This window comes from Pelodiscus sinensis, chromosome 1 (assembly GCF_049634645.1).
Source record: "Pelodiscus sinensis isolate JC-2024 chromosome 1, ASM4963464v1, whole genome shotgun sequence".
NCBI classification, from domain to species: Eukaryota; Metazoa; Chordata; order Testudines; family Trionychidae; genus Pelodiscus; species Pelodiscus sinensis.
In genome coordinates, this window is record NC_134711.1 from 248361206 (window position 1) to 248383827 (window position 22622).

General features: G+C 50.6%; 2 protein-coding genes across 3 annotated transcripts in view; both read right to left on the bottom strand.

The window, feature by feature from the left end:
- Positions 1-7579: 7579 nt before the first annotated feature.
- The window catches only part of CLYBL (citramalyl-CoA lyase), a 270792-nt gene continuing 255749 nt past the window's right edge, over positions 7580-22622 (bottom strand). For both annotated transcript variants that reach the window (XM_075918756.1, XM_075918755.1), the window contains exon 8: positions 7580-8229. In XM_075918756.1, coding sequence (XP_075774871.1) covers positions 8134-8229 — 96 coding nt within the window. In that variant the 3' untranslated portion in view covers positions 7580-8133. The remainder of the gene's footprint in view (positions 8230-22622) is intronic.
- LOC142827073 (uncharacterized) lies at positions 19546-20633 on the bottom strand. Its single transcript, XM_075920715.1, has 2 exons — positions 20257-20633; positions 19546-20061 (listed from the first exon to the last, which is right to left on the bottom strand). Exons 1-2 carry the CDS (start codon positions 20600-20602, stop codon positions 19631-19633), a joined length of 777 nt encoding a protein of 258 aa, XP_075776830.1. The 5' UTR covers positions 20603-20633; the 3' UTR covers positions 19546-19630.

The following is a 22622-nucleotide window of genomic DNA, read 5'->3' on the forward strand; positions in this document are numbered from 1 at the left end:
TTTGCCCGAACGGGAGCAGCATAGTATTTCCGCAAGAAGCACTGATTTCTTACATGAGATCGTCAGTGTTCTTGCAGAAATTCAAGCAGCCAGTGTTAACAGCTGGCAAGTTTTTCCGCAAAAGCACCTACTTTTGCGGAAAACCTTGCCAGTCTAAACACAGCCCCTGGTTTCCTGGCCCTGCTAAGCAAGGCCTGGCTAGAGGCATCTGCACCAAACCAGACATCACGGTCAGTCACGGTTCTGTGAGTTTGGTGCTTTGGGCTCTTGTGTAAGACACTGACAACAAGATGCAGGGCTCGAGCCTGGGGTGCGTCTTTCCCCGGCTGCCCCCCTTTCTTTTATCGCCCTTAGGCCCCACGGGCACAGCAAACCACAGCTGCTCTCCACCGGCCAGAGGGTATGTCTACACTACCACCCTTGTTCGAACTAGGGTGGTAATGTAGGCAACCGGAGTTGCAAATGAAGCCCGGGAAATTTAAATCCCGGGCTTCATTTGCAACTCCGGTTGCCTACATTACCACCCTAGTTCAAACTAGAGTGGTAGTGTAGACATACCCAGAGTGAGCACCCGGGGAGGGACTCTGAGTCCGGCTGGGACTTATCCTGCTCCAGCAGCAGCCCCATGGCCAGGAAAGGTGGCAGCACCTGGGCAAAGCTAAGGGATGATTAGTCATTAACGAGCAGCCTCAGTCCTGCCTGTCCTGGCCCTCAGGCCTCATGACACCAGGAGACCCTCTCACTGGGAAGGGGAACCCTACACAAGCCCTTTGGGCCCAAGACCACTGCTCCAGCCAGGCAATGCATGGTGCCCAGGGGAGCTTGGCCTGAGCAAGAGGGGCAAGGTTTGGCCCTTAGTTTTGGGGACCAGTTTCCCAGCAAACAGCCCTTGGGAAGCGCGCGATGGCCCCTAGTGCAGCGCTGCCCGGTTTGCTCTTTTGGCCTCTGTCTGGCAGTGGTTGTAGAGAAAGAGGCTCCCTTTATGTGGCACCTGGTAAGGTGGGGGGCAGTGTGTTTGTGCCTGGCCTTTGCCTAGGGTGGGCAGAGAGAATTCTTCTCTTTTCCTTCCCTCCAGTGATGACACAAAGGGGTGGGATTTCAGAAGACTGCTGAAAAAAATTCTGAGGAGGCTGGTAAGTGAGTTTTCAACCACACATAGCTTTTTTAAAATGTCTCTTTTTGTGGCTCCCTCCTTCCCCCCTCATTTAAGCCAAGGGTTACTTCTTTATCAGGGAGTAGTTTCACATGTATGTCTCAAAGCTCTACAAGGGGTAGTCATTAGGCGGACCCCAGGCCAAATCTGGATTCCCCAAGTCACTTTTGAATGGGCCCCAAAATCTTTATATTTACTTATTACTATTATTATCATTACTGCTGTTGTTTTATTATTATGTTCATGGGGTCTATCTTGGATTATATCTTGACCAGGAAATTTGGACCTTGACAAAATGTAATGGACTATCCCTGCTCTATAGTGCTTTGCGACAAAACCTGGTCAATAAAACAGGAACCAGTGGGACATATTTTCAAAAACGTGTGCAGACATCTTCATCCCCAGCACTACATGAATCTGCTCTGTGGCTTTAAGTGCCATGAGCACAAGTGCACAGTTACTGTTGTTTGTTGCTGATGGTAGCCTACTGTGTGCAAGGTGCGGTGAAAGCCTAAAAGGAGGCCCAGGCCTTGGGACAAAATGCTGCCAAACTAATGTGCACGAAAGTAGCAGTGAAAAATCAAGTGTGCCAAACAGCCAGGCTGTTCTGGTTGGCAGTGTTAATTTACCCCATGTAAAAACTGTGTCCTAGTTCACTGTAAGGGGTTACCCAGGTAGCTAAGCTTCGCTTAGGAAGCTGCTAACTAAAGCTTGAGCCACCAATCTTAATAGCAGCAGCAGCAGCAGCAGCAGCAGCAGTGCTATATTCCAGGAGTGTCAGAGGCCCCAAGCCTAGATAGGGCCCCATTATGCTAACCTAGAGCACTTTGCCTTTTGAGGGACATGAGTGTGCATAACATGGCACATTATTTTTATTTACTAGCATAATTTCTTTGGCGTTGGACGACCCCAAACCCAGTTGGTATTTCAGTGTCGGCTCTCTCCTCGCTCCACGTACTCTGACATTGCTGTTCTCTCAGTCAAACGCTGAGTGTTACGCCCGCTTCTGGCACTGACGTTATGGGGCACTTTCCGTTCCCTCAGAGAGAGGCTCCACAGGCTGTCCACAGAGGTGATGCTGAGTGGTTAGTCTGAAGGGCAGAAGAGAGGCTGGCATTCTCAGGCCGCAGTGTTCTCTGGCCCGTGGGATGAGACGCATGAGAGACCTGGGCTGATCACATTGCTCTGTACAGGTTGGCCTCTCCAGCACAGGTGCCTCCGGTCCCAGAGCCGGAAGGGGCAGTTTGGGGGTTCTGGGCAGGCTATCCAAGAGAGACGTTATTGTTGTACTGTAACGAGGCTGATTAACATGCTCCTTACACTTTCTCTTAGTTTCCTGGGCTCCTAGCAACAGCAGACAAAGGAGTGGGATTGTTGTGGGCTCCGCAGGACATGGGGCAGCCTTTGATCTGCCACCATTACAGTCAGCCAGACGGACAGACACACAGACGCAGGCTGGCAAAAACTAGAAAGCCAGCAGCACCCTGAACATCTCTGTTTAAAACAGTAAAGCTGCCCTCCCCTCCCCCAGCTCGCCTCAGCAGCCAGGCAGGGGAATGTGCTAGTGGTAGCAAGCCTGCATGGGAGTGGGGTGGTCTAAGGGGCTGTCCCCCTAGCTCCTGGGATCTGATGGCAGGGACCCCAAACTGGGTCACCACCATGTGTCAAAGGATTGCATGGGAGAGCTGGGGAGGTTGGGTCCAGCCCTGTGGGTGGATTGGAGGCCTAGCTGGGCCTTGCACAGACACCGGAAAGGCAGCCTGCGGCGAGGCTGGCTGGGCCTAGCTGCAGGCATGGAGACTGTGTGCACAAGGGTGCAGGGACACTCGGGTTTGGCCCAGCTGCCACATTTGAGTGAGTGGGACTGTGACCCCCTATGTGCCAAGTGGCCAGGCCAGGGCAAACCTCAGTGGCCTCCCAGGAAAAGACACCTCCAGTGGGTAACTGTGCCCAGCCCATTCCCTGGTGCCAGGAGCCATGGGAGCTGCTGCTGTGGTGCACAGGGTTACTTATTTAGCACTTGGCACCTCCGTGCAATGCTTACATAGTGTGGGTGCGAAATTGTTAGGAGCCAGACGGTGCCTAGTTTGCCACTGGCCACCAGGGTTTTACAAACGGGCCCTGATCCCAAAGTGGTTGAGAGTCACAGCCCTTTGCTTTGGCCATCAGGGGCTTGCTACTCCTCCTGGCCCATGAGAAAGGCAGCTGAGGCAGTGCTGGCCCCCACCCCAGGCCCACCTGCTCTCTCCACCCAAGGCCATGAGCGCTTGGCAAGGTGAGCCAGGGAAGTGGCCAGTCCCTAGTGAAGAGGCTCTCGTGGGCAAGGGGTGTCGCTGCCAGTCTGCCAACTGCTGGGCAGGCGGGGGGAGGGGAGGGGGGGGAGCAGGTCTGTTCTGAGCAATTGTTCAGCCTCCCCCTGATTGCCTGCCCCAGCAGCAGGCTCAGGCTTTGACCAGCACAAAATGTCCCTGATCTTTGCCTGGCCGAGGAGGAAGCTCTGGTAAGAGCCCAGCTCCTGCGGCCCCAGCCTCACCGCCCCTTAAGTCACATCTGGGAGGGCTGCTTCTTCCTTCTGTCCTCAGAGCAGCAGCTCTCCGGCTTTCAGTGAGGCCCGGGCCCGCTCCCAGCCCTCCCTGCCCCCGCTGCGGGTCTGCCCCGAGCCCAGGGGCAGTTCCGGAGCCGGTCCCTAGACTTGGCCTTTGGCAAGTCGATTCCTTTGCGCTCCCGTTTGTCCCGCTCAGCCCCGTGGGTTCCCAGGGCACCAGCTTCCCTGGGGCGGGGGAGCGGGGACAAGGCACCAGGCAGCCCCGCTTCTCCAGGCTCCACCCGGGATCCACCCAGGCCAGGCCCCACCCATCGGCGGGAGGGAAGCGGAGCTTTGCGGCCAGGGGTCTGCCCAGGCTGGGGAGGGGACCAGGCGCCCCCGGGCCAGAGGTGCCCGTGGCTGGGCAAAGCGGGCGGCTCCTCGACGCAGCCGCCAGGCCCGCGTGTTTCCCAGCGCTGGGGCCCGCGCGACACTCCCGCTGCCAAGGCAGCGGCTGCGGCTCCGAGCGGGGTCCCAGGGACAAAGCGCCGCGCGCCGGGCCAGGCGCGAAGGCGGCCGCGGGGTTCCCACGCGCTGCCCGGCAAAGGGGAGCGAGGACCCAGGGCCAGGCTGCGGAGCCCACACACCTAGAGGTGCTCGGTGGCTATTGCCGGGCCGCCGGGCCCTTGGAGAGCTGGGCGGGGCGGGCTCCCAAGCGCTCGAACAAAAACCGCTGCAAGTGTCACCCGGCAGCTTGGGAGACGCGTTTCTGCAGGTGGCACCCTTGCCCGCAGTGTGCTGGCTCACCCGCCCCAGCCTCAGCCTGGGACTTTCAGACGCAGATGCCCCGCTAACTAATGAACGAAATCGAGAGAGAGGCGCGGTAGCGTTCAGGTGCTAACCTACTTATTGGAAAGTACTTTATTTTCCAGCTCTTTCCGTTTTCCCTTTAAAACAGAAGAAAGAAAGAAAGAAAGAAAGAAAGAAAGAAAGAAAGAAAGGAAGGAAGGAAGGAAGGATGGATGGATGGATGCTCCGTCTGGCATTTCACTGTGGTGCTCTGGTAATTACTTTTGCACGTTCCCCCTAATTCCAACGTGAAAACCTCACAGGGGAGTTGCTGCAGTTCCCGGTCCCGCGCACAAGCGCGCTACAGTCACAAACCCATTAGGTGCCCTTCACTCTCATTAATATGCACAAAATCCCGCTGCTAATCTTATCATCTGTTTTGTTTCATCAGTTGCCCTCCGAGCCGGGCAAAAAGGCAGGCAGAAAGGCAGGCAAACGGAAAACACTTAAAGCTTCCCAAAGTCAACTGAGAAAAATCAAAGCGGCTTTTCCAGAACGAGAAGAGCCCTACAAAAGCGAACTGGAAGCCGGATTTTCCTGGGGGCGGGGGCTAAAATCAGCACAAGCCCGGAGGCAACCAGCCCGCACCCACGCGCAGAAACCAATGCGACGATTTGCCTAGTTTCCGTGTCTGGAAACGGGGCACGCCCTGAAGTCACTCCAAGAAGCGGGTGCCGGGGTTCGCGTGCGGAAGGACTTTCCGCGGGCTCGCTTTGCAGGGCTGAGACGGGGCGGGAGTGGCCTGGGTTTCCAAACGCCCTGAACTTTTTCACTCGCGCCCCCGCGCATTGCTCGGAGCCTCCGCACAGTGACATGCGGCTGTCACAGATTGTCATTAAGGCTCCAGTAAAACAATGAAGACATTAGTTTTGATTCCCCCTCCCCCCGGGCGCGGTGTTAAGGGACTAAACCAATCTGCGCCGCACGGGTCCTATTGAGATTAATGAAAAAATTATGCAAAGCGATGACAAAGCTCTCGCTGTCATCTGCCTGGGCCGGGGCCTCGCAGCCCGCATCGCAGCGCACCTGATGATTTATTAGCGCAATCTGCGGGCAGAGCCGCCACTGGCCGCCGCTCGAGCTTGTCCCAGCTCATTTTCTAAGTAATTGTTTCTCATTAGTTGGGCTAATGTTTTAACAGTGTTACCCATAATTGAGTCACCCAAGAATTAATACGGGGCGGGGAGCTGCGGGCGGACTGGAGGCAGGTAGCGGTTCATCAATCAGCTTAGCTCCAGCGCCTGGCGCGGGAACAGGCCAGCCCGCCCCAAGTGGGGGCTGAAATCCCGCCAGCCCAGCCCAGCGCCTCCCGCCTGGCCCCGGCGCCGCCCCTCGCCCAAGGGGCGCTATTAGCTCCCCGCCTGCCCTGTGCGCCCCGGGGTACGCTACACCGGCTCTAGAGCGGCCGGGCAGCCCCTGGCACGAAGCTGCTGCAAGTGAGAGGGGAGCTGGCGGCGAGGCGCCAGGGGAGCGGGCGCAGGGCGAGTCTGTGCGGAGTGCGGCGGGTCAGAGCCGGGGCGAGAGAAACCAGCCAAGCCCGGGCCCTGCCCCTTTGCCACCCGCCAGACCGGCGCTACTATCTCCAAGCAGCCCCTCCCGCCCGCAGCTCCCCAGGCTCTGGGCTGGCTCTAGCACCCTACGCGCCTCCTCCAGTCCCGCAGTTTCTCCCGGCGCAGGGCTCGTTACCTCTGCCCTGTGCCCCGCAGCGCTCCCCAGCCCCGCCCCGCAGTGAAGCCCCTGCCCGGTGTGAAGGGCTCACCGGGGTCCCTGCGTCTGCCCGGAGCCAGGCTCCTTCCCTTCAGCCCGCCCCGCGGGCCCCCTTTGTGCCAGGGAGGCGCGGTGCGTCCCTCGCCTCCCTCCTTCCCCTGGCCCGGCTCGATCCCTCCAGCCCCCGGGCAGAGAAGAGCAGCCGCAGCCCCCGGGCCTGAATCAGCCGCTGCCCTCTGCACAGCCCGGCCTGGGCCCCGAGGGCTTAGCCCCGCCCGGGAGAACCCGGCAGCTGGGGACTCCGCATGGGGCCTCAGGCCAGCGCCGCCCTGGGAGCCACCGCCAGGGCGGGGCCCGCTCAGCGCAGCGGGCGAGTTCACAGCCGCCTCTTAGCGCAGCCCCGGGCCCGGGCCTCTCGCCCCCCTTCCCCGGCTGGCTGGGGCGCGGGCGTCGCCGCCTCTGTCCGTGGGGGCGGCCGGGGCAGAGGGGCTGCTGCTCCTGCCGGGTCCTTTCCACCCAGCGGCCCAGCAGCCCGCTCCCTGGGCGCGGGGCAGGGCAGACGCGACCAGAGCCACTCCCGGGCCGGGCTTTGCGCTCCGGTAGCGCCCCGAGGCTCTCGCCTCGCACCCGCCCGGCACCGAGACGTGTTCCCAGTGGAGACTAAAAACAAACCAACAAAAGCCAACGGGCCGGTGCCCGCCCGCTCCAGCAGCGAAGGGGCGATGGGGGCGGTGAAAAATGAAACTAAAAACAACTGTTTTCTATTTACACAGATTTAAATACACAGACCAGCCTTCCCCGCGGTGTGTGTCTGCGCGCAGCGGCAACGCTGCTATGTAGGTCATGAAAAGGGTGGTGCATAGTTTAAAACTTCCCATTCTGGTAATTTCTTAAAGAACAGTCGTTCATAGTCTGAACACAAAAGCTCATGATTTAATGAGGAACAGAAACAAAATCTCTGATTGTTGGTGTTTCAAACTTCATTGGAGTCCTCTGGCAACCACAAGTTGATCCTCTGCGGCTTCAATACCCTTTAGCCTTCGATATAAGAGTACATGCTGAATAGAGAACAATGGCTGGTTGTTATGTTTATTTACCCTTACTACAAGCTGGGTTAACCTCTTCAAAACAGCTTTGCTAAGCCCGTTAACCACACGGCCCACATGACCTGTAGCCGTATCTCTAATGTGATGCAAATCTGACTCGAGACCATATGCACAAGTTCTGCTGCATTGTGTCTTCGAAACTTTACAAGTTTATTGCCGTCCAACCAGGGCCTTTAGGGTTGCAGGAGGGAAGGGGTTGAATACCAGCCACTTAAAAAAAAAGAAGTCAAGAGTCTCGCATTATGGCACATTCACTTTTTAATGACAGTTGTACATTTATGGCAAAGAAAAAAGCCCACATGGGAAAATGAGTTTCATAACAACAATCTCAACTGTTTAGTAATTATAGAAGAATTTGCCCTTCGAAAAAGGACTTCTACACTATAGCAAATATCATAGGACAAGGGGGAAACACCGACAAAACCAAAGTATTTGACCTGATTTTTCTGTTTCATTAGTTATTTTAGAAGAGTTATTGTCATCACAGCTGTCCTCCAGTGAAGTCATAATCCCTGTGGTTATTATAATAATTGTTGTGATGTCATATCCCCAGCAATATGACTTCACTCCAGGATGTAAGAGGAGGAGCACGTGGGCTGCACGGGAGCAAGCAGGAATTTAAATCAGACATAATTGTGGTAATGAGCAAGTTTGGCAAGAAAAATTATGTCAGATCTGCAGAAATGTAAGTGGACTTCTGCTTAAATGTGATGTCTTTTCATTTTCCCCAAAGTAGTACAGTCCTTCATTAAAACTGCTTCTCTGCTCACATGGTAAGAACTTCATTTAACAGATCATTTTTTCTGGATAGCTGCAGCAAGCGTCACAATGTTCTGTGCCTGCTTCAGTAACGGCATGTCTATCATACTCCCATGGAAAGTAAAGGCTCCCTGGAAAACAGAAAATATAAACTTCCTGAAAGAACCTTCGAAATCACAAGTTATTTTGTTTTTGTTTGTTTTAACACCCATCTATCAAAGCAGAGACATTAGATCCCATATGAATCAAACTGATTAGTGCTGAATAACTTCAGAAAGAGCCAGGCAAACTTTAACAGGCAAATTATTTAAAAAAAGGGGGGGGGGAAGGGGTGGTGGAGAAATTTAATGAAACCATCATTTCCTCGCTCTGGGCAGGAAAGATCTTATGTATTTAGCTTCCAATCTGAAAAACCTTACTAGCTCTAAAATAACTGGTAGGCTGGTACAAGGAGTCTACCTTACAGCACAAAATCGGGCCCATTTTATAAATCAGATTGGACCATCCTCACTCATCACGCACAAGTGAGCTGTAATAGCTACAGGTCTTAGTCTACATTCAGCAACCCTTCATGGTAGATGATTTCTAGCTGACTGTAGCATCATACTAGTAATTCTTTCCCTGCAGATACCAGCACTTAGCCCCCTTCACTTAACATTTCACAAAGTGCAAGATAGTAATACTGTGCCCAAGTACAACATTCTTCCATTGGCAGAACTCAGAGCTAGCTACAAGTATGGGGAAGCAAACAAACAAAGGAAGTTTTTCTTTACTCAGTGCACAGTCAACCTGCGGAATTCGTTGGTGAAGGCTAGAACTTTAACAGGGTTCAAAAAAGAGCTAGACAGATTCATGGAGGTTAGGTCCATCAATGGGTGGATGGGTAGGAATGGCCAGGATGGGTAGGAATGTTGTCCCTAGCCTCTGTTTCTCTGGAGGTGGGTGACAGGGGAGGGATCACGTGAGGATTACCTGTTCTGATCCCTCCTTCTGGGGCATCTGGTATTGGCCACTGTCAGAAGACTGAATACTGTACTGAGTTGGATAGACCATTGGTCTGACCCAGTATGGCCATTCTTCTTATTATCCGTTACAGTGGGGAAACTGAAATAGAGGGCTCGGTCCCTAGACTTTTTTGGGGAAATATCTAGACAGAACTCTGTAGCAGGTAGGATGGTTTGTGTGCAGGGCCTTATGCTGCTGTTCCAGAGCTGCTGGCACTGCTCCTTTCCTCAGCTGTGCTGGTTCCCAATGACTAGCAGATTATGTCATTGTTCAGAAAATGGATTTCTAACAGGGAAGACCATGTTGTATATGACTGTTGTGCCCGTTGTGGAGAATTTACCAGACTATGTTCTATACAGGATTGACCAAGAGTGTCTGAACAGTGACTATCCAAGACTCTTGAGCCGATTTTTGAGTCACTTCTCATTATCAGTACTTTGCTCATGTAACACACTTACAAGTGTTAATATGAGATGCACAAGCTGTAGTTACATCTCAACTGTAAGAAACATCTGGTGTTAAAGAGCCCCAAACCTAAGCCCCCAACTTTGGGGCTGTGTCTACACTGGGCCACTTATTCCGGAAAATCAGCCGCTTTTCCGGAATAAGCTGCAAGCTGTCTACACTGGCCCTTGAATTTCCGGAAAAGCAATGATGCTCTACTGTACAAAATCAGCCGCTATTCCAGAAAAACTATTCTGCTCCCGCACGGGCATAAGTCCTTATTCCGGAACACTGTTCCGGAAAAGGGCCAGTGTAGACAGCCCAGTAGTCTTTTCCGGAAAAAAGCCCTGATCGTGAAAATAGCGATTGGGGCTTTTTTCCGGAAAAGCGCGTCTACATTGGCCACAGACGCTTTTCCGGAAAAAGGGCTTTTCCGGAAAAGCAGCCTGCCAATGTAGACGCTCCTTTTCCAGAAAAACTGAAAACGGAATAGTATTCCGTTTTAAGCAGTTCCGGAAATTCATGCCAGTGTAGACACAGCCCAGATGTTTTAGTTTCCTTTTCCTTTTATTAAACCCAATAGTAAACTTTAACATTTTGTGTTGAAGAAATAGGATTCAGAAGCTGAAAAGCTTTGCAGTAAGACAGCCCCAAGTGATATTGCAGGAATCCTCATCTGTCAAAGGCACTTCTGACATTTTTAAAAAATAGACAAAGCAAGTTAGCAGGATTTTTGTTATTATTTCCACCTTCCTGCTAATTTGGAATAGTGAGCTAAAATCCAGAAAAAAAGCAACTAATTTGAATATATTCTATTCACAGTAGCTCTTTCCACCTCCAGTTTTCTGTAGACTCGCAATACCAGTAATTATGGTATTACCCTAAATTCTCCTTTCTAATTTCACTTGATGGAATTTCCCTTTTTTAAAAAAAATCCTTTTATTTCCCTTGACATTAAGATAAAGATAACAAGATTTCTTTTATAAATGCCATTGACCAGAGTGAAGTTAAACTAGGGATTTGTTTAGTTCCAGATGTGAATATTCTTACTGGCAAGCATTCCCAATAAGCTCATATTTCCAGCCTTTTACTTAGTTTTCTAAGTCGTTAAAATGCTTTATTAGGATGCAATTCTTAATCTCATTTTAGCAAGAACTGGAATATCCTTAAATGATTGGTAACAAGTGGGGCTTCAGATTGCACATGCTCTCCAGTATGTTCCAAACCCTCCACAGAATCAGCATCATAAGCCATTCAGTCTTTTTCCAGTATCTCACGGAGATAAGTTTATAATTTTTATCAAAAAGATTCTAAAAGGTCACTTGGTGATAGAGCTGGGTAAACCTTTTATGTTTAGAGAGTCATTGTAAATGTCTCTTAGAATTTTCTCCTTTCCCCATTTTCCTTTCTTTGTCTGCATTCCTCTGATAGAATCCCCTAGTCTCTTACTCTCTCTTACCCTAAGCCTCAGCCCTATCCTTTCCTGTAACCCTGGGCTTCAGACCTTCACATCCCCTCCTTTGCCACCACCATGCAATGGGATCCTTTCTTCTTGCCCAGTGATTGACATACCCTTACCATTGTAAGGCTCAGCAATATTCTGCTAAGCTACCCCTACACTCAAATTATGGACGCATCGGGGCATGGGAGACATGATGTCAGAAGCAACAAGGTCACAGACTTGCTGGGACAGATAACAGGATCTTCTGAAATTAGGGAGCAAATCCTTAGCTGGTAAGATGTGGGGGCTATGATGGGATGGAAGCCATACCATCTTAGGGTGCATCTACACAGCAGCCTAAACTTGAAATAAAATATGCAATTCACACTACACAAATTGCATATCTTAGTTCAAAACTATTTCAAAATAGCTTATTTTGAAATGTGGCACATTTACACAGTGCCAAATTTCGAAATGACACCCTATTTGGAGCCATCCCTTATCTCTCATGCAACGAGGTTTACCAGGATGGTGAAATAGCATTCCGTTATTTCGAAAAATGTTTTTAAATAATGGACAGCTTGTGTAGATGTGGGGTAGCTATTTCAGGATACCAGAGGTATCCCAAAATAGCTGTGCAGTGTAGATGTACCCTTAAAGGGACATATAGTAGTGGTTATAGTTGTATAATGGGTTACAACCAAACCTTTTTCAGGAATGAGTGTGCCACTGGGAGTCTTAAAACTGTTAGTTTACAATGTATAGTTCTGTTTAAGCAATTCACATAGATGAGATGCCAGCTCTAGGCACAAGGAACTCAAGCCATATAGTGACTTCCTCTGGAGATTTCATGTGTTTCATATTTAGTGAATATAATCTTAAAAAATTCTCATACCTGTGAAGATAGTAAGAGTTACACTGGGTAAAACTGATCAGAGAGAACAAGGCCCTTATAAAATTCATACCTGTATATCTCTTGCACGTTGTTAGGGACAGAACCACAGCTATATTTGGCAGGTTTACTACTGCTATCCCTTCCCTGATGTATGTGGAGATATATAGAAGAATAACAAAAGTTCCTTAGCCAGAGGGTATGTCTACAGTACAGAGTTTTTTTTTCGGAAAAACTTCAATTACATCGACACTGCAGTCACATTCTTTTGAAAGAAAATTTAAAGAACAGAAGGGCGTTTCTGACATTGGTAAACCTCTTTCTACGAGGAAGAAGCCTTTTTCCGAAAGAGCTCTTTCAGAAAAAGATGTGTGTGGATGGGAAAGAGGGAGAATTCTTTTGCAAGAAGAGGAAGGAGGAAAAAGCACAGGTGCCCTGGTGGCCACTCGGCCCATAGTAATCACAGCTTACATGGAAGATAGCATCCATTGTTTTAGCATCCATTGTTTTGTCTCTTTCGGATGTAGTATTTTCAGAAGCTCTCTTTCAGAGAAGCTTCTTCTGAAAGAAGCCTGCAGTCTATATGTAGCCTGAAAGGATTGCAATGCAACATACAAAGGATAGACTGCATGTTTTAAAATGTCCCTGAATGCAATGATTGTAACTGTTGGTGGTCCTTGCACTAAGAAGGACAAAGGGTACGTCTACACAGCAGGGCAAAAGTCGAATTAAGCTACGCAACTTCAGCTACATCAATTGCATAGCTTAAGCCAAAATAGCTTAACTTGACTTTTGGCGCTGTCAACACAGCAGGAAGTCGAAGGAAGAACACTCTTCCTCTGACTTCCCTTACGCCTCATGAAATGAAGGATACCGTGAGTTGAAATAAAGGCTTGCAGTGTAGATGTGGACTATGTTATTTCGGAATAATGTCAGCTATTCTGAAATAACGCTGCTGTGTAGACATACCCAAAGTGATTTCTGGCTCCTTCCTCCTCCTGAACAGCTAGGCAAGAGTCAGCCACAATCTCACCCAATATTTGTTCAGAATTCCTGTACATGTCACAACAGGAACCTTGGACTCGCCACAAGATCACAGAAACTAGGGCCTAAAAAGTGAGCCCAACTGCATACATGGCAAACGCCATTTCAGTTCCAGTGTGGAAGAGAAAGGCTCTTGTTTTCTTTCAGGAGGGAAATCATTCTCTTTCTCTTTTTCCCTATTTCTGAGCAGCAAACAGACATTTTTTGCCTGCTTTCACAAGGTTGGCAGCTTTTCTGCTTTTATACTTGTGCAAACTTCATAGTTTTTATTGTTCTCCCTTGGTCTGTTTATACATTTCCTCATTTTCATATACAGTTTTCCATTGGAAATGCACTATAATGTTCAGCTTCCCTCTCTGAAATTTACTGCCATGTCCTTATTGATGCAAGAATTAAAACCGGTGATGTTATACTTTCCTTTTATGTATTGGAAAATGTCACATCACAGGTAGTGTTCTTTTGGCACTATACCCAACACATGCCTGATCCAATACTTTCTATTTGCTGATTGGCTGCACCTGTACTAGATGTGCTCACATCACCACTTTTCTGGGCCCACTTGGAAAAGTCTATATGCAGTGTGGAGAAGAGTTTAGCCAGCCACAACATTTTGACACCTGAGGTGGGGAGCTCAAAAGATGCCCCTATGCCCCCTCGCTCGGGGTCCTAGTGGTGCCCACACCCCAGTCCGGCACCTGAGGCGGCTGCCTCAGTTCGCCTCATGGTAAGGCCAGCCCTGGTCAGCTCCAAAGCCTTTTAGGTGTGGAGCTAGGGAAGCAACAACTCTGGAAGGTCTGACATGGGATTTTTCAGCTGGCAAGCTGGGAATCTCGTGTCTGGGTCAGAACTGGCTCGTGTTGTGCTACTTTTCTGCCAACCACAGAACACCACCAACTCTCCATTCAAGCACTTTAGCTAGGCTCATTAAAGTCCTGGTCCTTTGAAGTGGTGAGAGCCAGCTGCAAAGTGCTGGGCTTCCATAATTCTCATTGACTTCTATGTACAGTATTTGGGGATACTTCACATCTCTGTGGATTGGGCTTGAAGCAAAATGTCTCAGTTCCATGGCTCACTCCCACTCCTTGGTCTCTTTTTCCTCTGTTCTTCCTGATCTATAACCTGGGAGCCAATTCAGGATTTCCTGGTTATCCAAGCCTTACTTTTGGAGAGTCGATGTGACTCTTTGAGCCGAAGTGATATTTAAGCAGAGAGTGCCTAAAACTTCAGGGAATGAGTCCCCAGAGTATTTCTCCTCAATCTTAGACTGGAATGGGGCAAGGAATGTAACAAGAAGAAAAGAAAACAAAACAAAAAAGGAGGCTCATACTCATTCTGCCAAGGTCAGATTATGAATAATCATGAAATGATGATCCTATGAAAACACTATGATTGGTACATTAGAAACAAATATCTGTTCCAGAGTATTTAAATATGGGTGTATTTTACAGGATTACCCCAAAGTCTTGCGGCCAGAAGTCGCAGAAATGTGGTTGTCTACAAATTTTAGGCAGGGTCATGTGACCTGCTTGACTTTCCTTTATTATGTCTATGTCAAACAATACTGCATATATTCCATTTTCATTACAAAAATCCCGCTCATTAGAGTAAAAACATTTTAGAGTAATAAGCTAAAGGTGCAGTGTTACGAAGAACAGGACCTGGTGCACCCAAGAGCTTTTCCCATGTCAAAGCTGCAGGAGTCCTTCATCTTGCTTCGGCTGACGAGCTGTGAAAGCAGATCTTGGGGAAGGGCTACTATGTGTTCTCCTTCCCAAAGGTGGAGACTCTGACTCTGCTCAGCTGAGAGTATGTCTACACAGCAGAATTATTTTGGAATAACACACATTATTCCGAAATAACACAGTGCGCATCTACACTACAAGCTTTATTTTGAAATAATGTTAAGCTGGAGAACTTTTTACTTTGACTCATGGTGCCCTCATTTCATGAGGAGTAAGGGAAGTCAGAGGAAGTGTGTTCTTTCTTTGACTTCCTGCTGTGTAGACAGCACCAAAAGCTGAATTAAGTTATTTCAACTTCAGCTATGCAATTGACATAGCTGGAGTTGCGTAGCTTAATTCAACTTTGGCCCTGCTGTGCAGACATACCCTGGAGTGCCATATGTGGCATTTAGGCATTGGGGAATGTCAGGAAGGCAGAGTATAGGCAGGTCTTCCTTGCTGTCACTCATGTGGTGTTGTGGTTTGTCCCTAACAAACTAATGCCTGGAGAAAGACTGCACCATGGCCCTACATGTCCCAAAGACATCTGCTTTGCTGACAGGACTATAACTCAGATGGAGAGAGAAGGAGCCTACTTGGTACTCCCCTCTCCCTGCCTACTGGAGCTTTATAGAAGTTGACATAACTTCTATAAAGCCTACTGGAGCTTTATAGAAGTTACAGCTCTAGCTGTAAAGGGGGGAAGAGTGGACAAGGTAATCAAAACATACAGGGCTGTGTGGGTGGGAACAGGGAGATTATTTAGGTGGCAATTCAGTCTCCTGGGAAGCTCCACAACTCATGCCTGCAAAGCAGGCATTTTCCCCTCCTCATATCGTTATACCCCAGAGCAGCGTTCCTAAACTGCATGGTGAATAGCCAGGGTTAAAGGGCTTATGTGCCCCTTCCCACTCTTGTAAATTGGGCCAAAATTTGGACTCAAGGAATTTATACTGAAATTTTATTTTCTCTCAAATAGATAAAGTGTTTTACAAACAAACAGTCTATAAACATTAAAAAAAACCAGTCATTTATGTGTCAAGTGTGCAGCGGCGAATAGGATATTAGAGAATCTACTTGGTATTCAGCATTATCCCAAAGAGAGTTGGAGGGTGGAGTGCAGGGTACACACAGGAGATAGCAAGAGGAAACAAAGCTTGAAAGGAATTTTTTAATTCCTTAATTGTAACAAGTTCTCAGAGGAGACCAACAAAAATGATAAAGTTTGGCAAATAAGGCTGTAAACAAAAAGAATGGTCAGCAAAAGTGCCAACAAACTTGCCGGGCTCTTGGGCTGGGTGGGGCAGCATAGCTCTGTGCTCTTGGAAAAGGTGGGGCCTTAGGCAGAAAGTGAGAGGTGGGGCTGGGGCTAGCCTCTCTCCACCAGGTCTTCAGCACTGCCTATAGCATGCGGCCTGGGACTCCAGCAACGATTTAAAGAGCAAAGGGCCCCGGCTGCTGCTGCAGTAGACACACATGTTACAGACTATGAATAGGCAGAGGAATATTATGAAGAGGACAGAAAGCAATTATTCTCACTACTTGCTGTAAAACCAAAAGGAACAAGATTTATGCAGCAGGGGGGAAATTTAAATTACATGTTAGGGAAAACTAATGGAATTCTCTATCAAGACATAGTGGAGTGGCCATCAGAGGTCAGGGCTAAACTGTACAACACTTCAGTTTGGGTTATGATTGTGCTCATTAGGACAGAGGATCCATTTCATTATGCCATTCTTGGAAACATAGACCTGAGCTGATATCAGTGTTTTCTAAAAAAGAATAATGTACAATTGGAAAGCCATTCTACTTCCAGTCAAATGGTACACTATGATGGTCTGTTGTTCTTGAACACTCGTATAGTAGCTTCTGGATATTCTGTCCTTAATGGGATCCTCAAAGTTTTCCTTAACTTGTGACACATGAAATGTAAGGAGCAGCATAAAGAGATCCAGTGTCGGTCCACTGCATTCCAAGATTAAAAGATTTCCTGAAAGAAAACTTTAGTCTCATGCTCTTGGGGAAGAGAAGTTTTTCTTCTCTATTACAATAGCATCTAAGAAGTTTCACACTGTGGATTACTTCTGTTTGGTAAATAGCTTGGTAAATTCAGATTTCCACCTCATGAAAACATCATAAAAATGGCTTACTATCAAAACCACACTAATTTTTTGAAGGTGAGTTTGACTGCAGAGTGGATTGCCCTTCTGTTGAGAGCAAAGCTGTAACTGGAGAGGACAAAAATTCTCCTTTGTTCAGTTTCAATTGATTTTGCTTCTTGAGATCCTAGAGCTATTTTGGAATATAACTGTGAATTGGCACCATTTCTCCGCTGGGTTTGGTAATCAATGCTTACATTAAGGAGGATGGTAAAATTCCACCTTCCATTAAACAAGTCTTCATTAGACCACTGCTCAAGAAGTCCTATCTTGGATTTTAATCTAGTTAATTATTCCTGGCCTCTAAATTCTGTTTTTATAAAGTTATTGAGAAGATAGTGCAAGACAGTTCTTAATAATCTGGAGTCTTCACGTTTCCTTGAACTATCAACTGAGGTATGGTACAGAGACTCCAATGGACTCTGTAACCTTCCTCAGTCATGGACAAAAGTCAGGTATTCATGCTGACTCCTTTAAATATGCCAGCAATCTTGGATGTAATTGACTGTCATGTTTTGTTGACTAAACTATGGCAGAGACGGTCAAGTGGTTCCATTCCTGTTTTTTCCCCCAGAAAGATCCCAGAAGGTGATGGCGTACAATTGCTCATGCGTGCTGAGACCTCTCATACAGCATGCCGTGTTCTAAGGGGTTTTATTCTCTCTACTCTCTTCTTCTACATGTACCACTGGATAAGATAATGAAACAATCTGGGCAAGATTATTAGTATGTAGGGGTATGTCTACACTACAGCACTAGTTCGAATTAACTTAGTTCGAATTAGTTAATTCGAACTAAGCTAATTCGAACTAACGCGTCTAGAACTAAAAACTAGTTCGAATTAGCGTTTTGCTAATTCGAACTAGCGCGTCCACACTGATTGGATGCAGGGGGGCATTTAAGGGCAGCTGAAACCGGTTCTGGCAGGGCATCAGGTCAGTAGTTGCTTTGTGTGGCTGCTGTCTGAGGCTATCTGAGGCTCGAGCTTAAAGGGACCCCCCTGGACAGCCGGTTTTCAGCTTTTCCTGCTTGCTTGCCAACCTCGCCGAGGGACAGCAAAGCGTCGGTCTCTGTGCCCGTCTGTGTCGGTGCTTCCCTTCGGGGGGGGGGGCCGCCGCAGGTGGCAACATGGAGCCACAGCTCGCCCTGCACCTTCTGGTACACTTTCTGGACTTGCTGCTGCAAGCCTGCCAGCAATGGCTCGAGGCTGCCTGGCACCACCTGGGGAACGTCAGCCCCCTGCCTCTCCGCCTGGCCACCCTGGGGGCCGTGGAGGAGCCGCGGCGGCGCCCCGGCACCGGCGTGCCCCGCCGCGTCTGGCGTCTGGACACCAGCAGCGACTGGTGGGACCGCATCGTCCTGGAGCGCTGGGAAGACCGACAGTGGACCCAGAACTTCAGGATGAGGAGGGACACCTTCCTGGAGCTCTGCGAGTGGCTCGACCCTGCCCTGCAAAGAAGGGACACTCGCATGAGACCCGCCATCCCCCTCCAGAAGCAGGTGGCCATCGCCCTCTGGAAGCTCTCCACGCCGGACAGCTACCGATCCATCGGGAACCATATCGGCGTGGGGAGATCCACCGTCGGAGCGGTGCTCATGCAGGTAAGGCACTCGTCGGCCACCGAGCCGGGGGGGAGGGGGGCTGCGAGGAGGGGATGGGCCGCCCCAGGGACAAAGGGGGGGGGGCGGGAGGAGGCGAAAGCACCCCGCACCGGAGGGGTCGGGCTGTCCCGGCCGTACTACACGCCGCCAGGGGGGTTGCTTCCGGAAGTGGGGCGCGGGGCACTGCCAGGACACGCACGCTCCCAGCCACCCGGGCGCCCCACTGATTGGCGCTTTGCTGTGTCTCTCTCCGCAGGTGGTCAAGGCCATCAACCGGGTGCTGCTCCGCAGGGTGGTCCGCCTCGCCGACCCGGACACCGTCATCCGGGGATTCGGCGCCCTCGGCTTCCCCAACTGCGGGGGGGCCATCGACGGGACGCACATCCCCATCCGTGCCCCGGAACACCAGGCGTCCCATTACGTCAACCGCAAGGGGTACTTCTCCATCCTCCTGCAGGCCGTGTGTGACCACCGGGGACAGTTCACGGACATAAATGTGGGCTGGTCCGGCAAAGCACACAAGGCCCGGGTGTACCGCAACTCCTCCGTGTGCCAGCGGCTGCAGGCCGGGACCTTCTTCCCCGACCGCCACATCAGGGTCGGGGACGTGGACATGCCCGTGTGCCTGGTGGGGGATGCCGCCTACCCACTGCAGCCGTGGCTCATGAAGCCCTACACGGGGCACCTCAATCCCTCCCACCAGGCCTTCAATGCCAGGCTGACCAGGGCCCGCATCGTGGTGGAGGGGGCCTTCGGGCGACTGAAAGCCCGCTTTCGATGCCTCCTCACCCATCTGGACCTGGCCGAGCACAACATCCCTCCCGTGGTGGCGGCATGTTGTGTGCTCCACAATTTGTGTGAGCGGAAGGGGGAGGCTTTCCTGCCAGCCTGGATGGCTGAGGCTGACCGCATGGCTGGGAAGCCCAGCGGGGGGCCATCCGGATCCGGGAAGCCCTGCGGGAGAGCTTCCAGGTGGAGGAGGAGGAGGACTGACCTCTCCCTGCATGCCCCACTGGGGCTTTCTTCCACCCTATCCCCCCCTTCCCCTTTCCCCTCCCTACCTACTGTCAAATAAAGACACCTGTTTTTCAAACAAAAACGTCTGTTTATTTCACAGAACTGGGGTGGGGGGAGGGAGGAATGAAGGTGGAAGAAGGGAGGGGGAAACCTGGGACGAGGGAGCTGGAAGGGGAGGGGAGGGAAGGGAGGAAGGGAAAGGAAAGCTCAGGGGTGGGAGTCCGGCTGCCTCTCCCGTCTCACCACACTGCGGGTCCGGGGGCGTTGGTGGGGAATGGTTGTGGAGGGGGGGGCAGAGGGGACAGGGGGTGTGGAGGAAGCAGGAGCGGAAGCAGGAGCGGAAGCAGGGGGAGCAGGGGGAGCAAGAGGGGGAGCAGGGGGAGGAGGAAATGGAAAGCGGTCCAGCAGGCTCTGGAGGTGGCCTCGCAGGGCATGGCCCTGCTCCTCCAGGGCCTCCAGACTCCTCTGGCGCAGCCTGAGGTCCTCCTGGACCCAGTGGTCCTGGAGACGGAGCTGTCGGTCCAGGAACCGGAGATGCCGCCTCTGGTAGTCCTCCTGGTTCCTGGCTGTCCTGCTTGCCCGGGCACGGGCGGCTGCTGCAGGCGGGGTGGTGCGTCCTGCAGGCCCAGGTGCTGCAGCTGTGGTGCAAGAAGACCAGCGGTCAATTTCCCCAGGGGCCCAGGTGTGTGAAACCCAGCTCCCCTCTGCAAGGCCAGGGCCCCTGCAGGATCCCCAGCTGCTGCTCCGTGGTGGGCAAGGCCCAGGCACACGGTCCCGGGGCTCCCTCTCGCCCCAGCCCCCCGTACACATAAGGGGAACACGAGGGTACTCACAGGTGGACGCCTCCCCGGCCTCTGACGATGCAGGGGAGCGGCTCTGTGGCGTGCCTCGCGGGTCCCGGGTCCTGGGCAGGCTGGCGGCAGGCTCCTGGCTCTCAGAGCCCTCTTCCTCCTCCTCTGTCTCCAGGAGGGGTCCCTCTGCCCCGGGGTCAATCACGTCCCGGGGGGCAGGGACGGCATGAGGCCCCAGGATGCGGTCCAGGGCATGGAAGTGGGGGCAGGCCTCCGGGTCAGCCCCTGGCAGGCAAGCCCGGGAGTAGGACTGCCGCAAGTCCTTTATTTTGCAGCGCACCTGCTCCCGGCTGCGCTGGTGGCCCCTGGCGGCCAGGCTGGCAGCCATGCGTCCGTAGACGGCCGCGTTCCGGTGGCTAGTGCGGAGATCGTGGACATTGGAGGCTTCCCCCCAAACCTCGATGAGGTCCACGATCTCCGCACTTGACCAGGCGGGCGCCCGCCTTTTGCGCCCCCGGGCAGGCTCCCGGGAGCCGCCAGGCTGGTCCTGGGGAGCAGTGGAGGGCTGGGAGCCCTCGGATGGCTGGCTCATGTTGTGGCAGGTGCAGGCTGTGCAGGCACGGGTGCTGGCAGGCTTGCAACTGGCACAAAGTGAGTAGCCAGCCCGTGGCCCTTTAAGGGCTCCGGGGCCGGGAGGGGGGCAATAGAGTTTCCCTGGTGTTGGCCAGAGTGGCCACCAGGGAAACCTGGGAAGCCTTAGCCTCCCACTAGTTCGAACTAAAGGGCTACACAGCCCTTAGTTTGAACTAGCTAGTTCGAACTAGGCGTTAGTCCTCGTAAAATGAGGTTTACCTAGTTCGAACTAAGCGCTCCGTTAGTTCGAATTAAGTTCGAACTAACGGAACGCTAGTGTAGCGCCTAGGAAAGTTAGTTCGAACTAACGTCCGTTAGTTCGAACTAACTTTGTAGTATAGACATACCCTAGAAGACTTGCAGCTCTGTGTATCTTTCATTTAACCCAGACGGTATGCCATTTTATTTCCTTGTGCCTAATTGAGACAGAGATTGAGTCTTGGAAGAATGTGATTTGGGACTAAAGCCAATCCAGATAACATAGAGTGCTAATTGTTTGGAGGTATGTGGGACAGTGACTGCCCCAATACTAAAGGAGTTTGTTCATGCTTTGTTAATAAGATTTGCAGTTCAGGAATACTCCCTGATCCCTGGGGTGGGCAGAAGTTCTTTTTTCATCTGCATTTGATCTTTTAATGATTGTCCATCTAGCCTTTATGACCATCCATCTGGATTGCTATAATGTTCTTGATCTGAGGGACACTACTGAAGACCACTCTCAAGCTACAACAGGTATAGAACATGGGATCTGCTTTCCTAAGTTGTAGCAATCATATTACACAGCAACTCCAAATATTTTACTGGCTTTCTAAATGGTCACAAATGAAATTCAAGTTGTTTCTATTGATCATCAAAGTCCTAAATTGTGTTTTGTGAACTGAACCAGCTTCTTGAGAGAGTCTTTTCCATTATGTACTGTCTTGATCACTGATTAGCAGATGAACTCTGGGTAATAGTCCCTGGATTTGATGCTCTCTTTTGTCTCTTCTCTAAGGTACTTTGTGCAAAGACTTCAATCCAATAGATCTAGGGGCTAGATCACTGACAGAAATCTGTGGAAAAACAAACCTGAATCTGTCCTGTCTAGTTGGGAAAAAATTGTCATGTACCACATGGAAAAAAGTGCCACACCAAATAGAAAGCAAGATAATTATTCTTTGTATGTGTGTGCAACATGGGCTGGGCCACCATGATCTCAACCTTTTCAGGAAGGTCCTACTATGAATCAGATCATGTGACTTAGGGGACCTAGGTATGGGGCCTTACTGGGTCCTGATGAGTAAGGTCTTAGATAAGGACAGAAAGAGCCTTAGATAAACTATGCACCCCAAGATCACTTTGGCCAGTTCAAGGTGACTAAGATGAAAGTAGTTGTGTGACCTTCAGTTTTCTTTAGGATCCTCCAATGTATAGAAGAAGAGAAAATTGCAAGCCAGAGGAAAGTTCCATAAAATGCTGTCTCAGGGGGAGCACATAGTACTGCATTTTGTTGTCCACGGGTATATGATTCTGGGATGCATTAATAGGAGTGTTGAAAGAAAGAAAGAAAGAAAGAAAGAAAGAAAGAAAGAAAGAAAGAAAGAAAGAAAGAAAGAAAGGAAGGAAGGAAGGAAGGAAGGAAGGAAGGAAGGAAGGAAGAAAGAAAGAAAGAAAGAAAGAAAGAAAGAAAGAAAGAAAGAAAGAAAGAAAGAAAGAAAGAAAGAAGCAATTCGTCCACTCTACTCTGTGCTGATTAGGCCAGTTCTGGGCATCGCATTTCAAGAAAGATGTGGAGA